General features: G+C 32.3%; 1 protein-coding gene across 1 annotated transcript in view; it reads left to right on the plus strand.

Moving 5' to 3' along the window:
- The window catches only part of LOC134714789 (recQ-like DNA helicase BLM), a 41,796-nt gene extending 33,200 nt beyond the window's left edge, over positions 1 to 8,596 (plus strand). Inside the window, exons 22-25 of the mRNA XM_063576351.1 lie at positions 1,048 to 1,177; positions 1,452 to 1,643; positions 7,345 to 7,472; positions 7,930 to 8,596. Of these exons, the coding sequence (XP_063432421.1) occupies positions 1,048 to 1,177; positions 1,452 to 1,643; positions 7,345 to 7,472; positions 7,930 to 8,202 (723 nt within the window). The 3' untranslated portion in view covers positions 8,203 to 8,596. The remainder of the gene's footprint in view (positions 1 to 1,047; positions 1,178 to 1,451; positions 1,644 to 7,344; positions 7,473 to 7,929) is intronic.
- Positions 8,597 to 10,078: the final 1,482 nt, after the last annotated feature.

Consider the following 10,078-nt stretch of genomic DNA (forward strand, 5'->3'; position numbering starts at 1 on the left):
AAAATGGGAAGAGAAAGTATCATATAGCAATACAATTTCATTTTTTTTTTGTTATGTCTATGAAATTCAATCCATTTTTTTTTGTCTTTAATTCAATCCATTTTTTTTGTCTTACTCTACTGTGCCATTTAATCTGTGCATCTGTACTTACTATTAAAAATGTTGATTTTGGACGTATCTGGCCCCCTTCTCATCCATAGTTTATACACAAATATTTCAATGTCAGCCTTGGGAAAATTTATGAAAATAAAGTATGTTTGACAAGAGATTGAGAATGCATATGATGCTTTTAATGCATTAAATGGATGAAACATTAACTAAAGCCAATTATGATCAGTTTGTAAAGAAGTATCAAACTTATTTTAGCTTAAAATTAAGATGTTTTATATACGCTCTAAATTGACAAGTAATACCGGAAGGAAAAGAAATTATTTTTTTGAAAGTAGTTAAAATATACGACCAAACCTTTTTTCTTAAGGGATAATTCGTTTGTATTTTTGATTTTAATTATGCAAACGTAGATTTCGAATTGTTTAATGATTTTCTGATGACAATTTCTGCATGTTGAAATTTGCGAATTGACCATGTGGTATAAGTCATGTCACAAGTGTCAGATTGGGGTATTCGTATCCAAACAGTTATCACCAAAAGGACAATTATCACCTATTTAATCACTCTGAATTGCTTCTATTGTCTGACTTGTAGGGATTTCAATTTAAGGTGATATAATTTTTATGATCACAAGCGGTAATTAGATGAAAGTTCAAAAAATCTGACATGGTTTTACGATAGATACAAAGAAAAGTAGCATCCTCAAAATAATTATAGCGTTGCAGAAATTTTGCATCACAGGAATAAAATTTAGTGTCAAGGTGCCACAATGCTAAAACAGCCTGGGGAGAACACTGATTTACATCTAGATTAATATGATTCATATGACTTATAAAGACAGCTCCATAAGAGCTATTGTATTAAGAGATGTTTTTATGTCAGTATTCATGCTCACTATATCTTGTTAGATGTACAATTATGTTTAATTATTTCTAGGTAGAGCTACCTATCCAGGGAGGTGGTAGAAGAACTGAGGTGGCTAAGATTGGCAGAGAACCAGTTAGTGAGAAACAGAACTTGATTGACAAGTGCTATGATGAATTGGTTGAACTGGCTAAAGAAATTGGTATGTCTATTGTTATACCTCGGCTAAATGAAATTTCCTTGTCAGTATGAAAATCAAGGACTGTTTTATACATAACTAGCTGTAAATAGACTTATGTAAAAAAAAAAAAAAAGAAAAAAAAAGTTTCATATAAATCTGTAATTTTGATCAGCTAAAGCATTCTAAATATTTTATTTATATGTAAATTACATTAAATATGACTGTGTTTTCTCTATCTGACAGCTGTGGTGCAGTCTAGACAAAAAATTGTATTGTAAAACTATATCTTTTTTAGCTGCTGAATATGCTGTTAGAAACTTTGTGATGATATTTCCAACAAATTGTTTACGACAAATGGCTGAGAGAACACCCACAACAGTGGATGAAATGGTGACAGGAATAGACAATATGCCAAGGGCAAAGGTCACCAAATATAAAGCCGAGAGATTCTTAGATGTTACAAGGAATTATAAGTGCATGATTGACAGTAAGTTTATTGTTCAATTATCCTTGAATAAGAAATAATGTCTTATTTCAATAGTTTGGTTGATTTGGTGATGATTGAATACACCTTATTGCTATTTGTCTGCCATTACTGGACATCACAAAAGTTCCTGTAAAATTTTGATGTTGATGTCAAAAGTTCAAGTGGGACAGATTTCCAAATATCGATAAGGTATATAGATCAGGCTGTTTACATTTGTATCAAATTAATGAATAAAATTTAGAATGGAAATGGGGAATGAAATTAAGGATGAGTATAAATTTCTTGTGGACTATATAATTTATGTATTTCAACTCTTTGTTTTGTTGAAATTTTGGTTGACCTGAACCAAATTTACATTCCTATGGTTAACAAAAGCATTTTGATTGCCTTATCTCTTTCCTCCATAATGACGCCTTTTTATCGCCCGTGTTGTACCTCAGTTGAAATGCTTTCACTACAAAGTGTCCACAGTGGACTTAATAATAAAATTTGTATCCAATATGAAAAGGAATATCATAGGAATATCCGACTTAAGTTTATTTAATGAAATAGTTGTTTTTCACAATGCATTATTACTTTAAAGCATATTTTCAGCATTTTATTAAAAAAATCCTATGCGAATCAAGTATGTAAAAAAATCTCCAAACAATACAGTACACATATCATAACATGACGTCTGGGATTTAGATGGATTACATGCAAATACAATGATCTCAGCCCATAATATTGATCACCTTCCCATATTCATCTGGATTCTTTTAAGCTGGACCAAGCCATGCAGGAGTTATGTCCCTTGGTCTGTCAAACTTCCATTATTCTTTTGAGTTGAAATGTCCTATGGTCCAGCTGACCTAGAGATTATATGAGTCTACTATATGTGTTTAGAATCACAACAAAATAATATGTCCTAAACCAAGAGTGCTCATTTTGCATTCCTCAATTGCTTTAGTCGGTAAGATATAGGTTGGTCTTGGAACTTGCAGCAAAAAAAACCCAAAAAATTTAGATGAACTTTTACTAGAAATGTTAATTTTGTTATCAATGAACCAGACCTTATGGGTCTTAAACTCATACAGTCTAACTCAGCTGAAAACTTGTTGACAAGTTTTATATACCTGTCATAAAATGGGCAAATAATGGTGCCCCTCAGGAAGAAAACTCCCTTTTAAATGCTAATAAATCGATGGTCAAATAATTATCTTTTGACCTTTTCCTGTAGTTTGTTCAAGGGGCGTTTCACTGTGTCTAAACCACACCGGCAAAATTTGCTCGGACTCGATGGTATCTAACATCCGGCACAATGACGGAACACCAATAGACAAAAGAAAGGTAGGTTTCTCCTTATTTTTTTTATTTTTTTTATGATATCGAAGAATATATATACATATACAACTATTTTCTATTGTGAGATGCAATATTTTCTACAACCGTTCTATATTAACGGAGAAATAAGTCAAAATGCATGTCAAAATGACGAATTGAGTGAACCTTGCCTCGAAATTGTTTAATTTCTCGTTAAATAGTTTACATTGTACAGAAAGAAAGGTACGGAAAGATAGATATTGACACGGAGATTGCAAATTTATTTATTATGAGCATCTCAATAATTTTCTCTCTGTGTATGGATCAAAAGAAATGGGTCATGTCAAAATTGAACTGGCCGGTTTCGTCAATGTATACAACCCGGTTTCGTCATGAATTTCAAAATGCATAACCCGGTTTGGTCAAATAAAAAAAATCATAATCGCATTACATTATAATTGATTATTTAACTTCAGCGTTCAAAAGGAGTTTTATGGGTCGTTCGAAAACAAGTTCGTTCACCGAACAGCAGCTTATTATTTACATGAGTCTCAGATTCAAATAAATAATAAGCACATTCCTACTCTTATAGAACACGAATATTTTAATTTAACTTTGAATTCCGAAATTTTTTAACAGCATATTGAGATTAAAGCTCTCTAAATATGCGTTTTCTATATGAGTTATGGTAAAATATGTTAAACATGTTTCAACTTGAAATTAAAGCTTACGGTCTTAAAAATCGAAAACACAATTGATATGTGATTTTCTCGCACAAAAGAATGGACACCTTTATAAGTAATCTAATCATTCAATGAATGTAATCTTTATATAGGAATCAATATAGTTTTGGCAACCAAAGGTGGGGTCGGGGCGTGCAACCTATACGTCATCTAGATTCGCCACTTATCTTATAAAGTGTATACCGAATAAAATATTGTAAAAAATGAGAAAACATGGACACCCGGGAAATCGGATTATGGGAGTTGGATTATTTTTATTAAAATTAATGCCGAATATCAAGTTTTTTTTATCGATTTCTAAATATTTCTTTCAAATATATATATAAGTTATATAGGAAAATGATAAGGCAGACAAATATACAAATAAATCGACTTGGCCGATATCCTAATAAAACTTATTGACCTTTTATTACGATTTTTTTTTTCATTTCTTTGCGTTTTTATACGCCCGTCCCAATTTTGACAGGATGAATTATTGTATACACCCCTCTGTCCGTCCGTCCTTCCATCCGCTCGTTTCTCCATCTTTCAGTCATTCTGTCCGTCCGTCCGTCCGTCTATCTATCCGTCTGTCCAGCATAAACATGTCGCACCGTAACTTCAGGACAGCTTATCTTATTTTCTTAAAATTTAACATAGTTATTTCTTATAATGGTCAAATGATCTGTAAACCTTATAGTGAAAATCAAATTAAATCTTTTTGAGTTACAGAAAATGTAAGTGAAACAGGAATGTTTTTTTTTTAACATGTCCCGCAATATCTCAAAAACGAAGTATTATAACTGCATCAAACTTTATGCACTTCTTAGTTAAAAGGCTATGTATAAAGGGAATAAACTACTACTTAAAAAAGGACAGAATAAAGTGAAAAATAAAAAAAAAAGCAGGACAGAGATAAAAACTGAAAACAAATGCAGGACAATACCCCCCCCCCCCCCTAAGCCCCCTTTTCATTCTTACATTAAATTAGTAGCTTCCTAAGAGTTATCTATAAATATAACTGAGGCATAAAAAATAACAATAACAGATCGTTTATCCTCAATGATGTTTTTTTCTAGTATGATTAGACCTGCGAGATCTGTATCGAAAGCCTTTGTTGCATACTTGGCAATGATATTGGGCTACACCTTTCTTGTCCTTTCCTGTCACATGGTCAGTTAGTAGATCTTTCCGGTCAAATCTTTTAGGGCACATTGAACACTGGAAACGTTTAGCATTAAGAGTGTTACACACTTTCAAGTGCCTCTTGTAGGAACCTTGGTATGTGTACTGTTTATTACATTTTCCACACTTAAAAGGTTTATGTCCAATATGCGTGTTCATGTGGCCAAGATAGTGGGCGTTGTCTGCAAACGTTTTGTGACAGATCTTGCATTCATGTCTCCTTTTCTCATTGTCAGAGTGACTTATTTCATGACGTCTGTGGCCACTTTTTGTTTTTAATTTTTTCCCACAAAAACAGCAAACAAACACATATTGATCATCAGTCCTGTTGACTGCAGTTGAAACAGCTGATAGTTCATACAAATTCCAAGCGACAACGACCCGACCATAGAGCAGAAAACAGCCGAAGGCCACAATGGGTCTTCAATGAAGCGAGAAACTCCCGCATCCGGTGGCGTCCTTTAGCTGGCCCTTAATAAATATGTATACTAGATCAGTGATAGTGGACTTCATAGTAAACTGCGAATACATGTATATTTATTATATTTAAGGGTTAATTTTAACTATGATACAAGTTTTGGCACAAATCGCGAATTTACTATACAGGCTCTCTCATAAGACGAGTTAAGGTTTATTCATCATTTTTTATTATTTGTACTTTTGTTGTACTGTTTGTGTCAGCGACAGCACTTTGACTCAGTCCATTCCCGAGTCACACGCTTGTAATTTCATGGTTGTCTTTGGTTGCTTTATACCATATGCGATTTGAACATAAAATAGGCAGGTAGTTTTCTTGTTTGAATTGTTTTACATTTATAATTTAGGACCCTGTTTTAGATTTCTTTCATGCAGTTTGTGTGTTTTTCTCATTGTTTAAGGCATATGCTGACCTAAACTTGATTAATTCAACATCATTTTTGTGTCTAAAAGAAAGTTGTCTCATTGTCAATGTGTATGGGATAAGTGGTTACCGTCACTTCTTCTAAATAAGACCTAGATTTAAATGACGGTCATGTTTTGCAAACCAACTTTTATTCACATTGAAAATACAAAACCTGTCAGATATTGTTTTCGAAAGTTATCTTTAAGTTTCAATTGAATTCGAACTGTAAAAAAAAATTAATTTGAACTGTAAAAATAATGTGAAAAACATGCCTAGGAAAATAAATGTGCTTACTAGAAACAATATAATAAGATACCAGTGTTTGCTATTGAGTATTTATTTTCCATTTAAAATTAGTTTGAAGTTAAGTGAAATAAGGGATACGCCTTTCATTAGGAAAATGTGTATTATCATAATTAACTTTGTCCAAAAGTGCCCGTTTAAAATAAATTTTAACACGCCAAGTTTACTTTACAATAAATATATATTTAAATTCTCGAAAGACAATGTTCAGATCCGTGCCAAAGTTGCTTTTCATAAATTGTTTGTGAAAAATAAAAATAAAAAACCGGGTGATATATATAGACGAAACCGGGTGATTGTGTAATAACAACATTGACGAAACCGGTTTATTTTAATTTGACATGACCCTTTTCTTTCGTTCCATACACAGAGATAAAATTATTTAGATGCTTATACTAAATACATTTGCAATCTCCGTGTCAATATCTATCTTCCCGTACCTTTCTTTCTGTACAATGTAAACTATTTAACGAGAAATTAAACAATTTCGAGGCAAGGTTCACTCAATTCGTCATTTTGACATGCATTTTGACTTATTTCTCCGTTAATATAGAACGGTTGTAGAAAATATTGCATCTCACAATAGAAAATAGTTGTATATGTATATATATTCTTCGATATCATAAAAAAAATAAAAAAAATAAGGAGAAACCTATCTTTCTTTTGTCTATTGGTGTTCCGTCATTGTGCCGGATGTTAGATACCATCGAGTCCGAGCAAATTTTGCCGGTGTGGTTTAGACACAGTGCGTTTTTATAACAAACAAAAAAAGATTTTTTTTTAATACATTTTGTTATAATTTTAAAAATTTAAATAAAATCTTCTAAATTTTGTTGGCTCTTGACCCAAGAAAATGTAGCTCATATGGAAAAAAACTGGGCTGTTATAATTGTAACTGTTTTAAATTAAGGAGATCAGGTATGAATATTGACACTAAGTCAAGTAAATGATTTCAAAATGAATGCATATAAATGTAATTTTATTCCTTTATTCTCAATAAATATCTGGTTTTTGGCTCTGCTTCTTACCAATGCTAATATACTAAATATATATTTACATGTGAATATTATTGTTGTTGTTACCAATTAAGTAAATTAATTGAATCTGATTTTATGCCCTTTATGGGCCCTGTAATTTGGGAAATAAAAATATTCTAATATTCTGATAATATATATAACATTATTTGAAGCCTTCTTCAATATTCCATTTTATTCTTGTTTGTTTATTTCAGAAACCAAAAAGAAGTTGTGTTTAATATTTTTAAAAATTCAATGTGAAAATCAATTAGATATAAATAATTTTTCAGGTATTGAAGAAACAATATATTCAGCAAGGAAAGAAGAGGAGGCATTACCTCCAGAGTGGTCTTCCCCTTATTTTGTTGATGAATCAAGTTCACAATCATCAACAAAGAAGAAAGGCGGTTTCAAAAAGGTAAATAATGTAAACATTTTTCAAATGGACTATTTTTGTCTTATGAAATATTTTGTGGCTGCAGCAATAATTGAAACTACATTTATATCTTGTCACTGCTAAAATTTAATCAGTTTTAAAAATATTTTATGCTGAGACCAAGTTGGCCAGCAATAGTCAATTGAACCTAACTTTATTTTGCAAGTCTGATGACTCTGTTGGTTCCTACATTGTAACTAGTATATCTTCATACAGCATTTATCACATGGCCATGGATTTGATTTTACTTAAATCTGCATCCGTTGAATTTGTCAGGTATTCACTTCTTTAATATAAAAATAAAATCTTGTTTTCTGAGCTAGAATGTTTAAAATGTAAATTTGTAACTCGAATTAAAAAAAGCAGTGTTTTTTTAATTTTTGCATAAACTTGTTATTGGTGAATATGTAAATAGAGATTATATGAACTTAAATTTCAGGGTAAATTTGGTAAGAAGAGAGGAGGAGCCAGTGGGAGGGGAAGAGGTAAAGCAACAGGTGCCTCTACAGCAGGTAAATCTGGTGGGGGCTTTAGTCAGTGGAAGTTTAACAAGGGAGGTAAATCAGCTAAAAAGAAGTCTGCAGGTGCTGCTTCATCAACACGTGGAGGGGCAGTTAGCAAAACAGGAGGAGGAGGAGGGATGCCTGGTATGATGCCTGTACCTGCTCCTAAACGATCCTTCTTAGGAGGTGCTGCATACAGCTTTATGTGAATTAAAACAAGCACCAGGTCAGATAGTGACTACATCAATGACAGATAATTACTCCCTTACCATCTGAGTGGATTTTTATTCTCTATGTATAACGCATAGAAGTTTTTCAAAGAGAGATAAAAATATGTGTGCAAGGAACATTGAAAGGTTGATAAGGATTTTCTAATAACTGTATGAATGCAATTTCCGTTTACAGTACATTATAGAAGTTTGGGAAAAGTTGTAAACTTTGATATTTTTAGCTGTTGTAGCTGTAAAAATGAATTGGTTTCATTGAAATTTTGTAATTCTTGTTGGTTATTTTATTTATTAAATGTTTCTACTTGTTTCTAGAATCTTAAATATTTTGTCATAGACCAGTGAAACATATTATAAATTAAAGTGAAACATGTTATTTGTTTTTCTTATTTCATATATTTATTAGAAATATTTTACCTAAATTTCTTGAATACTACACGCATAAACTATATATTGTCACTGAATAATAAAATTTCATTTCAAAATCAAAACAATAACAACTTTCAGATCAGTCTACCATGTGCGCTGCTTGAAAAAAGGAGATGCATTCATCTACAAGTTACAGTATTGGAGACAAACATATAGGTATTACTAGCACATGGCAACCTAGAAAACTATTTGTATAAAGCTTTATATTTCTGAATGTTTCATACCTTGTAAGCAGATACCCTATGTTATAAAGTTTCTGTTCAGCGGCTGCTTACAATTACTTAGGTTATTATCATGTGAATATCTTTCTTATAAGGAATAATACAATTACTTTATTTGGTATATGGGTTACATGCAGAGCCTTCATATAAAAAAAAAGATGAGGTATGATTGCCAATGAGACAAGAAACCAAATGACACAAAACTTAACTACTACAGGTCACTGTTCAGCCTTCAACAATGAGCAGTGTTCATGACCCATTATCAGCTTTAGATCTTGCAATATCTATTGTAATTATTCAGAATAGAAATTTGTGACAGCCTAATTTTTGTACAAAAATAATGAACAAAAAACATGGAACACAGCATGAAACCACAACCACTGAATTACAGGCTCCTGACAGGCACATTCAGAACGTGTTGGGGTTAAACATGTAAATGGACGTCCAATCCTAACCCTAACCTGGGACAGTGGGGTAACGCTGCAACATAACAAAAACATTTAAAATATCTGTTGAAAAAGGCTTAACTCATCAGATCGTAACAAAATGAAAAACACAGAGTGGACGTTGCCAAGTACTTGTACATCCAAACAACATAAAGACACCAAGTACAGATCTGAGAGTTCATTAAATCTAAAACATTCAACAGACACAGGCATAGCGAAGGAGTTATGATATATAAACACTGTTTACGTGTCAGACTGGATTCACCTGACTTCAACCTCATTTCATGGATCAGTGATGAAGGCTAAAGTTAAGTGATTAGGTCCATTTCTCAGATACTATAATCAGTAGGTCAATTAAAGGTGGTGTATGGAATGATTACAAGTGGAGCAATTTAGTCTGATAGGTTTCATCTGACTGTGATGTCATTTTCATGGCTTAGTCTATTATGTTTTTGTGTTTTGATAATTTTTTCAAGTACTGTAAGCAAGGGGACTTTCATATTTGGTGTATGGAATGGTTGTAAGAAGTGTCTGTCTAGCCATGACCTAAATTTATGGTGGTCGGCTTTCTTAAATGTATGGAATAATTGTAAGGGGGCACCAGTTAGACTGGACAGGCTGACCTCATTTTAATGGTTTATTGATCAATGATTTTTATGCCCTACCTACAATAGTAGAGGGGCATTTTGTTTTCTGGTCTGTCTGTCTGTCTGTCCCACTTAAAGTTAAAGTTTTGGTTAAAGTTTTTGGTTGAAGTAGTTT

This window comes from Mytilus trossulus, chromosome 4, assembly GCF_036588685.1.
Source record: "Mytilus trossulus isolate FHL-02 chromosome 4, PNRI_Mtr1.1.1.hap1, whole genome shotgun sequence".
In the NCBI taxonomy this organism is placed as follows: Eukaryota; Metazoa; Mollusca; class Bivalvia; order Mytilida; family Mytilidae; genus Mytilus; species Mytilus trossulus.